Below are 11,222 nucleotides of genomic sequence, written 5' to 3' on the forward strand. Positions count from 1 at the left end.
ACAGGGACTGAACTCCATTCCCTCCACTCCCGGCTCTCTGCTCTCAGCCACCAGGGCCTTCCTTCCCTTTCAGGGTCTCCCATCTCTGGATGCCTGGATTCAGCCCCCATTCCTCCAATCCTATGCTTTGAGCCCCCAGACTCACCTGGAAGGGTCCTCCTCAGGGGAGAAGGGGCCTTCGAGCTTAATGACATTGAGCTTCCCCTCAAAGACGCCATAGCTGAGGGTGACCTGGGCAGAGAAAAGCAAGCAGAGAAGAAGGTGCATGTTGGTGGGCTGTCCCACTGGGGGCCCCACAAGGGGGCAGTGTTTGAGCAGAAGCAGGGAAGGCACGTAAGACCCTGTGGGGCGCACTGCGCCTGCGTTGCCTGTGTCCGCACCTGAAATCCCACCCTTAGCCCTGAGAGTGTGGCTGGGGGCCCACCCCACTCCACAAGGCACCTCAAGCTGGTAGGCCATGGCCGTGCCCTGGCTCCATATGCATCCCCAACGGTCCACCTTTCCCCAGAGGCTGGAATGAGTCCCTTGCCTACAGACCAGGAAACTGAGTCTCAAAGGGGGTAGTAAATTCCCGGAAATTCCATGTTTGGACAGAGCTTGCCTGAGACTGTGGGGCCATGGCCCTCCCTCTCCTCCAGGAGCCTCAGGTCACCTCACTTGCAATGGGGACATGAGATCACGTCCCTTGTCAAGAGATAGCGGAGGCTTAGGGGCCATCCGGGCAGGATTCAAATCTCCTTCTTGCTCTGTGCCTTGGCTACTTCAGCTCTCTGGCCTCAGTTTCCCTGCCTACAGAATGGGAATGTTAGCACTGACCTCATGTGAACGTTGTAAGGAACCAGAGAGTTAAAGCAGATAAAGCCACCAGCCTGGTGCCTGGCACAGCGGGCATCCTGGGAAGTCCCAACCATTAGGGTACCTGGCTCGAGCTGCCCCAAATCTGTCCCCACTTCCTGGCTTCAGGCCCCGCGGTCCTATGGGGACCCGACCCTGTGCCCCGGTGCCGGGACTGCAGAATCAACACTAACTCTTGGCTCTGGTGGGAGACAAGTGTGACCCAAGCAGGCCTTCCGGCCGGCCGATGCGCGCCTGCCCCGGGACTGGGCAGGAGGAGGAGCTCTCCTCTGGTGGGCGTGGTGGGAACCTGGGGCTGCCGTCTTCCCAGCATGAGGGGCGAGCCTGCCCGAGGGTGAGCCCAGCGTCGGGGGAGACAGATGACAGTGGGCACCGTGTGAGCACGCACACTCAGCCGGAACTAGCACGCCAGCCCCCGGCTTCTCGGGAACATGAGCCCATACGCACACTTGACTGACCAGGCTGTGTTGCGTTTCTGTCCCTTGCTACCAAAGGACTCTGACTCGAGCTGTTGGGTGGGGGATCCCAGGGGCTTTCCCAGGCAGGATCACCTACAAGAATGGTCACCCATGAGCAGGAGGGTGGCATCTACCAGGTGCTGGAATGGGTCCCCCTCTCCCAGCTGGACCTTATGCCTAAGGTTTCCCACTAAAGATCTGGTCTTTCCCAGCAACCTCTGCATTAAAAGAAAGCAGGGGGCTATAATCTTTGATGAAGGGGGGAAGACCATCAGGCAACGTTGCAAAGGGCAGGCCTGGCCCCTTTGGAGGGCTGGGGGAGGCTGGAAGGCTGAAAAAGGGTCAGAGGGACAAGGGGGAGCAGGGAGGAAGGGGAGTGCTCTCAACCCGAAGGCCAGCTTCCTCTGGTCCGTGCAGGCCCTTCCAGCTGGCATTCAAGGGCAGATCAAAGAACTTGAGCAACACATAACCCTTGAAGGGCTGGAGGTGGAGAGGGCTGAGTCACTGTGTGCCCTGCTGAGGGCCCTTTGCCACTGTGGGCCTCAGTTTCCCCATCAGTAGGAGACGGCCCTACACACCCCTCCCCCACTGTCCCCAGGCCAGCTCACCTGCTCTGGGAGCTGGGCAGCCCCCAGCAGCTGCAGGGTCTCCAGGTGGGAGTGGAAGAGGGGGCTGGGCTGCAGGTGGCCCCCCAGCTTGCACTCGACAATGTAGCCCACGGTGCAATCGTCAGGCAGCCGGATGAGAGCAGATGTTTCCACGAAGCGGGGGCCACTGAGAGACAGATGCGTGCTGTGGTCCCTGGCCCAGGCCCTCAACACCTAGAGCCCCCACCCCTGCCTCCCAGAAGACCCTCCCTCCTCCAGGGCCAGCTCTACCATGCGCCTGCAGCGCCCTGTGTGGCCTTGGGCAAGCTGCCAACCTGGGGAGCCTCAGTATTCTGTTCTGTGAAATGGGCATGATAAAGCCTTCACAGGGCCATTGTGTAGGTTAAACGGAAGAGTGGTGAGAAGAAGCCCCTTCTAGATGTATCCCTTCCTTTCTTTACATTCATTCACTCATCCACTCTTTGCTGAGCTTAGGGATCTAGCTGGTGGCAGGGGCCATGCTAGAGCTGCGGAGACAGAGGTGAGAAAGAAACGCTTGCTGCCTCACCAGCAGCCTCTACTCGGAAGGGAGATGGGGGAACAGGTCATTTTGGAGTAGGACTGGCACTGAGTCAGGGAAGCATGAGGCCTGGGAGACACAGGGAGGGTAAGGCGGGCTTCCTGGAGGAGGTGACCGTCTTTTGTTTTGCTTTTGATTTAATCCCAACAATGGCAGTCTTTAAATGGAGTCTTACAGGATATTCCGGAGTCAGCTGGATGTTGAGGAGGGAAGGAGCAGACCCCATGAACTCCCCTGGGGGCCAACTGCCCCCTGCATGGATGCCTGACTGAGGGGCCCAGTGGGTGCAGAAACCCAGCCTTCCCTCCACATCCCAGGCTGTGCCTGAGGGCTACACCTGCCCAGATGGGGTACCTTTTCCACTTCACACAAATGTACCCTAAAGGTGGGCAGAAGCCCAGCTGGGGGCACCAGGCACAGGAGGGACCCCCTCCCCAGTCACATGTACGTTTTCTGCTGTCGACAAGCCCCAAGACAGCATTACCACCTTTAACCGGGACCCAAGCCCTGTCCCCCCTCCCCCCGGCCTGGGAGGACCCCTCTGACCCCTCCCATCCAGGTCAGAGCGGGCCAGGGTGGTCTAGTGGCAAAGTATGCAGACCCTGGAGTCAGAGCCAGCAGCTAAGCGACCTTGGACCTGGGTGACCTTGGACGAGTCACTTGCTCAGCCTCTCAGAGCCTCAGTCTCCTCAGCTGTGGAAAGAAGGCTGACACTCCTCCCTCCCAGAGGCTGTGATGACTCTTGGTGAAGCACAGGCCTGGCTCAGAGTCAGCCCTCGATACGAGGTAGTGACACTGATATTGCTATTAACAAGAGCCTCTCCAAGCCGACCTCGAGAGGCCAGGCCTTTGCACTTCCTCTCTAGATACCAGTACCTCACCCCATCCTGGGGGCTTCCACTACCCCGGGGCCCCCTTCACTCCGGGGGCCTCTAGGGCCATCCCATTTCAAATGCCACCTCCTCCAGGAAGTCTTCCTCCCATTTCCAAGCAGAAGGCCCCACGTCTTCCTTCCTCTGAATGCCCCTACACTTGGCCTTCAAGTCCCCTGTGACATTTACCAGTAAGAAGAGGCCTGCAAATGGGACTTAATATCTGCCAGGCTCAGACCAGGCGCCAACCCAAACATTTCCCCATTTAGCCCTCACAGCAGCCCTCCAGCTATTATATTATTAGGTTTTGTTTGTTTGTTTGTTTTTAATATTTTTATTTATTTCTAGGAGAGAGAGAGACAGCATGAGCAGGGGAGGGTCAGAGAGAGAGGGAGCCACAGACTGAAACAGGCTCCAGGCTCTGAGCCGGCAGTCAGCACAGAGCCCGACGCGGGGCTCGAACCCACGAACCGCGAGATCATGACCCAAGCGAAAGTCGGACGCTTAACTGACTAAGCCACCCAGGCGCCCCTATGTTATTAGGTTTTACAGATGGGGGCACTGGGGCTCCCAGAGATGACAAGCTGCCTGCGTGTGGTAGAGTGCACTCAGCAGTGCACCCCTGAGGGCAGGACGGCAGGTGGCTGGCGCACTGCTAACTGTGTGACCCTGCGACACAGCACAATGGCAGGCAGCTTCTCCGCAGCGCAGTCCTGCGCCCTTCCTGCTGCAAAGGCCCCCACGCCAGGCCCAACTCTCCTCACCTCCCGCCAGGAGGGGTTTTGCTTACCTGGCCCATGGGGCCATCTTCAAGGCCAGTTTGCGGTTGATGCAGAAGCCAGCACCCCCCGTGGCAAACCAGAACTGTACCAGCCTCTGGGGGGAGAGGGGGAGAGAGCCAAGGGGCAGGGTGAGCCTGGGGGTGGGGGTCACCGGCCGGGCCACCCCTCACCACCAACCAGCATGGCTCCCACCCTTTGTATTTTCACATTTCACTCAAGTCCTGCTACAGTTTGACATTATTCAGCCCATTTTATAGACAGGCAAACCAAGGCCCAAAGTCGCAGAGCTAATTAAGAGCGAGGGAGTCACCACTCAGACCCCAGTCTGGTTGGATTTCAGTTAGAGAGAGAATATGCGCCATATTTGTCTGCTCCCCCCTTCCCCAGAGAAAGGCCTCCTCTACCTCACCCCATGGGGTTCAGGGGGAGCTGCCAGACACGGCACCAGCTTCTCTGGGCCACAGACATGGGTAGGCGCCCTGGGAATGGTGGATCACAAGGCCACACTCCTTGACCCAGTGATTGGCTCAGTGACAAGGCACATGACTTTGGCCAATCAGAGTTCTTCCCTGAGCTCCGTATGCTAAGTGTGAGGAAGAGATGCTTTCTTTTTTTTTTTTCTTAATTTTTTTTTATTTTATTATTTTTTTTTCTGAGAGAGACAGAGTGAGCAGGGGAGGGTCAGAGAGAGAGGGAGACACAGAATCTGAAGCAGGCTCCAGGCTCTGAGCTGGCTGTCAGCACAGAGCCTGACACGGGGCTCGAACCCATGAACCGCGAGTTCATGATCTGAGCCGAAGTCGGACGCTCAACCGACTGAGCCACCCAGACGCCCCAACGGGGTCACCAGACTTGAGAGCTATAGTCCCCACACCACCGATAACAGGCCACAGGCACTGGCCTCACCGCTTACAGCTCCCAGGATGGAGAAAGCTTTTCTGCACAAGGAGAGAAGGAAGCCTCTGGCGGAGTAAAGAGAGAAGGACAGACGAGCCTGTGAGCCCCTGAGGCCAGCAAACCCCTTGAAATCTCAATCTCAGAAACCAATAACGCACTTTTGGGGTGTAAACCGCCCTGTCCCCACCTCCTCTGCGAGGATCCGTGAAGCCAGAAGCCCTGAGCCTCTCTAAGGCTTTCGGCAAACACTGTACCCTCTCAGCTGTACCACCTCTCCACTAACAGGTTCCCTAAGGGTACCTTCTCCCAAGTACACAGTTGGCACTTAATTAATGCATGTTGCATTGGGTTGGGTTATCCTCCTTGATGCAGTAGTGAGAACCCTGGGCAGGAAGTTGGGAAGAATGACTCCGGGACCTCGGCCTCCTCCACTGCACAGCTGTGTCACCTTGAGAAAGTTACTGCTCCTCCCTGGATCCCAGATTTGTCACTTGCGAGTGCATCTGCCCCAGTTGTGAAATCCAGTGGTTCTCCTGGCCCTGTGTCCTCCTCCTGAGGACCTCTATGAGCTACTTCTAGAAATGCCACCCTCTTAGAGCAGAATAAACAGATTCTTAAGGACCTGGCACACAATAGGTGTCCCATTAATGCTTGTTTAATGAGTTTTGGGTTCAGGGTGTTACCTCCCAGATAATTAAAGTAACAACATCAGTCACTGTATAAGTGCCTAACCCTGAGCACTGATATACGGGGTCCTGTCCTGCAGATGAGCTGACCAGGTTCAGAGAACCGAGGTCCCAGAGCTGGGACTGAGCCCACGCCGGAGCTCTCGCCCCCTTCTGCTGCCCCCCCAACCCAGAGGGTTGGGAATCCCAGAATCCAAACAGGCTGGGACACTCTGGGGCAGCGTCTTGGGATCCCACTGAGGAGTTTATGCAAGAAGAATATTACTGCACATTCCAGACTCGGGGCCTGGGTGTGCCCAGCAGTACTGAAACTGCACAGGAAGCATCAGGCTGAGAGATGAAGGCCCAGCTGGGTTGGGTACCGATCACTAATACTTACTAGTGTCATTATGTGTCAGGTCCCATCCCAAGCACTCGGAGAGATGACCTCACTGAATTATTTCTTACTTTGCTCACAACCACCCTGCCAGGTGGGGACCGCAATCGCCCATTTCGCAGGTGAGGAAACTGAGGCCCAGAAAGGTGGGATGACTTCAACAAAGGTCACGACGCCAGGAGGCGGCAGAGGTGGCCTGTAAACCCAGGGAGTCGGGCTCCAGAGCAGAGTTCGCAAACCCTACATCCAAGCGGGCGATGGTGCAGGAGCGTGGAGCACCCCCTCTGCTCACCTGGAGCAGACTCACACACACACCCCCAGGGCCTGGGAGGATTTAATTAGGGCTCAGAGGCCGATTAGCCGCTGATAATTAAGGTTTTGTGTTTCCCTGATGAAGCAGATGGCGAGCCAGGGAGGCAGAGAGCCCTGAAGCCCCGGGCTCCTGCTCCAGATGCCGCCTCCGGGAGGGAGGGGGGGGACCCCCCCCGACTAGCCTTTTCCCTGGGGCCAAGGGAGCCCCCTAGGGGCCTGGTGGGGCCTGGGGACCCGGAAAGAGACATGCTACACACTTCTACTAAAACATGCGTCCCTATTTATGTGAAAGTCAAATTTAACTTTCATCCAGGTTTTTGGGGTTGTTTTTTTCCCTAAATCTGACAGTCCTCATTAGTGCCCATCTAGGGCTGAAGCTGAAGCTGGGGACCCCGTTGGGCCAGATGTCACCCCTTTAGTCTGTAGCGAGGAGAGGTGCCCAGGGGAGGGGCTCAGAGGCCCACGGGCAGCGCAATGACCAGCTGGCCCAGCAGCTTCCGCACTTGAACAGCGGGTGCAGCTGCATGAGTACATGACAACACGGGGGGCAGGGTCAGGAAGCCTCAGCTCACCCCCCCCCACCCTCCACACCCCTTCCGCTGTGTGACCAGAACGACCCGCTGTGTGACCTCCACAGTGACGGAGGCCGTACTATGTGCCGGAGTCCGTGCCTCACCTGCATGACCTCCGTCTCCCCATTTCACGGAGGCGAAGACAGGATCAGACACACAGCAAGTGTGAGAGCCCGAAAACCCACCAGACTCGGCGGCCCCGCCCCCGTCTGGCCCCGCCCCCGGCCTGGCCACAGCCCACACCCGTGGCCCTTGCTCGAAGACGGAAGGGAGGGACCCACCGTGCGGTTGTGCGGCCTGGGCTCGGAAGCGCGGATAGGCCGGTTCAGGCTGGGCCGGCCTACGTAGACGTCGCGGGTCTGCGGGAAGGTTTTTAGCAGCTTCAGCAGTGGCCTTGGGTTCACATAGTTGTCGTCATCCACGTGGCAGAACCACCTGCGGGGACACAGGGGGGGATGGTAAGCTTGGAGGAGGGCTCCCAAGGGTTGCCAGCCCACCAGACTCCCTTTTGCACCCCCCACAATAAGTCAACAAAATTAGGGAGAGTAGGGGGCGCCTGGGTGGCTCAGTCGGTTAAGCGTCCGACTGCGGCTCAGGTCATGATCTCGTGGTTTGTGGGTTCGAGCCCCACGTCGGGCTCTGTGCTGACAGCTCAGAGCCTGGAACCTGCTTCGGATTCTGTGTTTCCCCCTCTCTCTGCCCCTCCCCAGCTCATGCTCTGTCTCTATCTCTCAATAATAAATAAATGTTAAAATATGTTTTTTAAAAATTAGAGAGAGTAGCAGATGTTTAAGGCACACCGTCTGAGCGAGACAGCATCCTGTGTGATCTCCTGAGGAAAGTGTGTCCGCTTACCAAGCGGGAACCAAGACTCAGAAACGTTAAGACACTTGCCTGAGGGCACACAGCCAGTAAATGGCAAGACTTGAACCCGGGCAGTCTGCCCAGAGATAGACCCCAGGAGGCCTACATGATTGAATTTCCACGACCCAGCCAAACTTTACTTCTTAGACGCAGAACCCTATTCAGGAACTAGCCCGAGACAAAAGGTCACACCTGTCCCCAGAGACCCAGGTGCGCTCACCGCAGCCCGCTGGCCAAGAAGGTGTCGAACTCAGCAGCCATCTTGCAGGACAGGGCGGGGTGGCTGTGCTCAGCCGAGCAGTTGGTGACCACGAGGTGGGACCCTAGAGAAGCAGGGACAAGTCAGAGGACCCTGCCCAGATCCTCCCCACAGCCCTGCACGCTGTAAGCGTACAGAGTAAGACTTCCGAGAGCCTGGAGCAGTCCACCTGCTCCCGTTTTACACATGGAGAAACTGAGGCCAGGGAGAGCTGGCCCTCCCAGGACCCCAGAGCTGCCGGACAGGAGGCTGGGCTAGAACGCAGGTGTCCAGGCTATTGTCCGGCACGGCCCCTCCCCAAACGCATACCCGTTTCCGACGAAGAAATCTGCCCCCCTCCTGGGCAAAGGAGGGTCCCTACATGCTAAGAGTGGGCAGGCCTGTTTCCTGGGGACCCCGGGCCAGCAGACAGCCACCCCACCCGTCCCTGGTAACAGCTGAGGGGCCCCCCACCCCACCCAGAATTACCCAATCTCTCCTGGAGACCTTCATCTGGGCTGTCGGTGAAGATAAACGTCTAAGAAGGAGAAAGAGGAGTCATGCCCGGTATCGGTCAAGGGCAGGCCCGGGGCCAGCCCACAGCCAAGCACCTGCCGACGCACCTGTGCAGACCCTGCCCCCCATCAGTGACAGACACACCCCTCCCACCGCCACACATGCCTTTAAGACAACATGACTTTCTCAGCAACCACCCCCCCTTCACAACACACATGACCTAGCTTTCAAAGCTAGGTTGACCAGGCCACCGTGTCACTTCCACCAGCACCGATGGGGACCCTACGGGAGTCACCCCCTCTTCTGTATCACACACACACACTGCAGTCCCACTCACCCCCTCCATAACCACACTTACACAACCCTAGCTGCTTCGTCCGGAGACAGACTCTCTGTGGAAAGGCCCACACACCAGGACACCACACTGCCTGGGGGGACAGTCATGGCCTTCAGAGCCACGGGAGCTGTCTGGGTCCTCAGGCATCGTGACCCGATCCGGCTCTCTCCCAGACTGCACAGGCGCCCCACCAGCAGCTTGCACGCTCCTGGTCCCTGAAGACCTCGCTTAACCTCAAGACAGGTGTTGCGATCTGTCCCCCTCGCAGATGGCTAAATTGAGGCTAAGTAACAGACTGAGGTTGGACAGTCGGCAACTGCTGAGCTGGGATTCGAACCCGCCGGCCTTGGGCCTCTCCTCGCCACCTGCCAGGCGGGTAGAAGCCGCTCAACCCATGAATAACCTGGACACAAACTGAATGAGACGCAGAGACTAACCCTCCATGGGCAGTTGGTGGCAGACAGGGACCAGCGGCCGGGGACGGGCCTAACCCCCACTCCGTACCTGGCCGAGCGCGAGCGCCTCTCCCTGCGGGAGCAGGTCCCCTCGCCCTCCAGGCACCACCGAGGGCCTCCTCTGACCCTGGTGGCCCTGTCCAGGGCCCTGACAACTCTGAACTCTTTCCAAGTGAGGATCAAGGAAAAAGCATCTCACCCGCTTAAAAGGGTGACACCCCCACCTGCCATTCTGACCACGCTAGCCCAGCCCTCCCTCCAGCCTTAGGGCCTCTGACGGCAATGCCCCACCCTGCTCGGCCACAAACATCTCCCTGCTTTCCAGACACCCTTCAGATCAGACCAGAGCCTGCCTCTGAGCCTCAGTTTACCCGGCTGGAAAATGGGAAGTAGTTGTAGCTGTGAAGGCAATGTAAAATACCGTGAGAAAGAACGAGAAACAGTTGGCAATGAAGCCAAGCTCAGCTTCTTATCTCATGGGGAACTGAGGCGCAGGAGGCCAGAAGCCAGGGTGGGGCACAGGAAGGGAGGAAGGGGCAGGAAGACCAAAACCAGATAATACACCCTACCCACCACCCCACCTAGCACCCTCTGTGGCTCCCTACTGCCCTTAGGACAAAGGCCAGCCTCTTAAGTGTGGCCATGAGGGGCCATGCAGTCCCTATGCCTGAGGCAGCTCTATCTCATTACTTCCTGCCCCTACTTCTCTTAAATTAAAAGGCCTTTCAGTTCCCCAAATGCGCCCCACACACGCACACCCCTCTGAGCCTTTGCGTGTGCTGTGCCCTCTTCTCGCCAGACGCTCCTCCCACGTGCCCCTCAGCCTCCTGTCCCTCCCTGTGGTAACAGCAGCCCCTCGGTTATGGAAACTACCCTTCGGTCTCTCCAACCAGGCGGTGACATCCTGAAGGGCACAGGCCTGGACTGATTTCCCCCCCTCCCCCCGTCTTGGCACTGGCTCTCCTCCGGGAGGCCTGGGTAGCACCCACCTTCTGAGCCCTTCTTCCTGGGGTCTGTCTGCCACCTTTGCAGAGTTAGCGGACACCAGAGGTTCCTGGGTAGCCCCACAGAACGTGTGGTGGGTGACCCAACACCGGTTCCCTCCTCTATCCCCTCCGCTGCCTCGGTGACGCAGTCTAACCATCACCACCAAGAAATCATCAAGCCCCACCTCAGCCAAGACCTCTCCCGGGGGCGGGGGGAGGGAGGGGGGGGCGGTGGCTAGCAGGCACCTCAGACTCCCGTGCCGGAGTGCCACCCCCACCTGTGCTCCTCTGGGCCCTCCCCATCCTGCTGGGACCCAGCACCTTGGGGTCACCGTGCACACCCAGTCTCGTCAGCCAGTTCTGCTCACCCAGCCTACCCAGCATGCGACCTCTCCTCACCAGCCTCCACGGCCACCCACTCCTGCCCGCTTTGTTGCGGTCACCTTTCCCCTGGTCCCCTACTCTGCCCTGCCCCCACCCGGAGTCTCTTTTCCACACAGCCCCCAGGGAGCCAGCAAAATAAATCAGGCCTTTCTCACCCTGCTCCTTGGCAAACTTTTGCCACCAAACAGCCACCAGATAGTGGAACTCTCTTGAGTTTGAAGCGTGGGCCAAATGGGCCAGGGCATGTTTGCCGATGGATGAATAAGCCGGAATCAGTGGGGGAAGGGGGAAGGAGAGGGTCCCGCAGCGGGGCTGGGGGCTGGGCGGGGCGCATGAGGCCGTGTTCCTGTCCCTGGGAACCCGGAGATTGGCACGGAGCAGTGGGCAGAGTTTCCGCGGAGCCAAGGGTTGCATTTAATTTGTTTAAGGAGGAGACTCTGACAATGGTTAAGACCTCACAGGGAA

At 58.3% G+C, this 11,222-nt stretch overlaps 1 protein-coding gene across 5 annotated transcripts in view; it reads right to left on the bottom strand.

The window, feature by feature from the left end:
* MFNG (MFNG O-fucosylpeptide 3-beta-N-acetylglucosaminyltransferase) overlaps positions 1 to 11,222 on the bottom strand; it is a 49,422-nt gene that overhangs the window by 35,550 nt on the left and 2,650 nt on the right. For 4 of the 5 annotated variants that reach the window (XM_077762083.1, XM_077762079.1, XM_077762081.1 and 1 more), the window contains exons 2-7: positions 8,569 to 8,617; positions 8,062 to 8,164; positions 7,259 to 7,412; positions 4,143 to 4,228; positions 1,922 to 2,087; positions 146 to 231 (exon numbers count right to left, since the gene is read on the bottom strand). In XM_077762083.1, coding sequence (XP_077618209.1) covers positions 146 to 231; positions 1,922 to 2,087; positions 4,143 to 4,228; positions 7,259 to 7,412; positions 8,062 to 8,164; positions 8,569 to 8,617 — 644 coding nt within the window. Of the gene's footprint in view, positions 1 to 145; positions 232 to 1,921; positions 2,088 to 4,142; positions 4,229 to 7,258; positions 7,413 to 8,061; positions 8,165 to 8,568; positions 8,618 to 10,912; positions 11,196 to 11,222 lie in introns of those variants that run through there. The other variant, XM_077762084.1, reaches the window with a different exon arrangement.

This window comes from Crocuta crocuta, unplaced genomic scaffold, assembly GCF_008692635.1.
Source record: "Crocuta crocuta isolate KB4526 unplaced genomic scaffold, BGI_CrCroc_1.0 scaffold193, whole genome shotgun sequence".
Classification (NCBI taxonomy): Eukaryota; Metazoa; Chordata; class Mammalia; order Carnivora; family Hyaenidae; genus Crocuta; species Crocuta crocuta.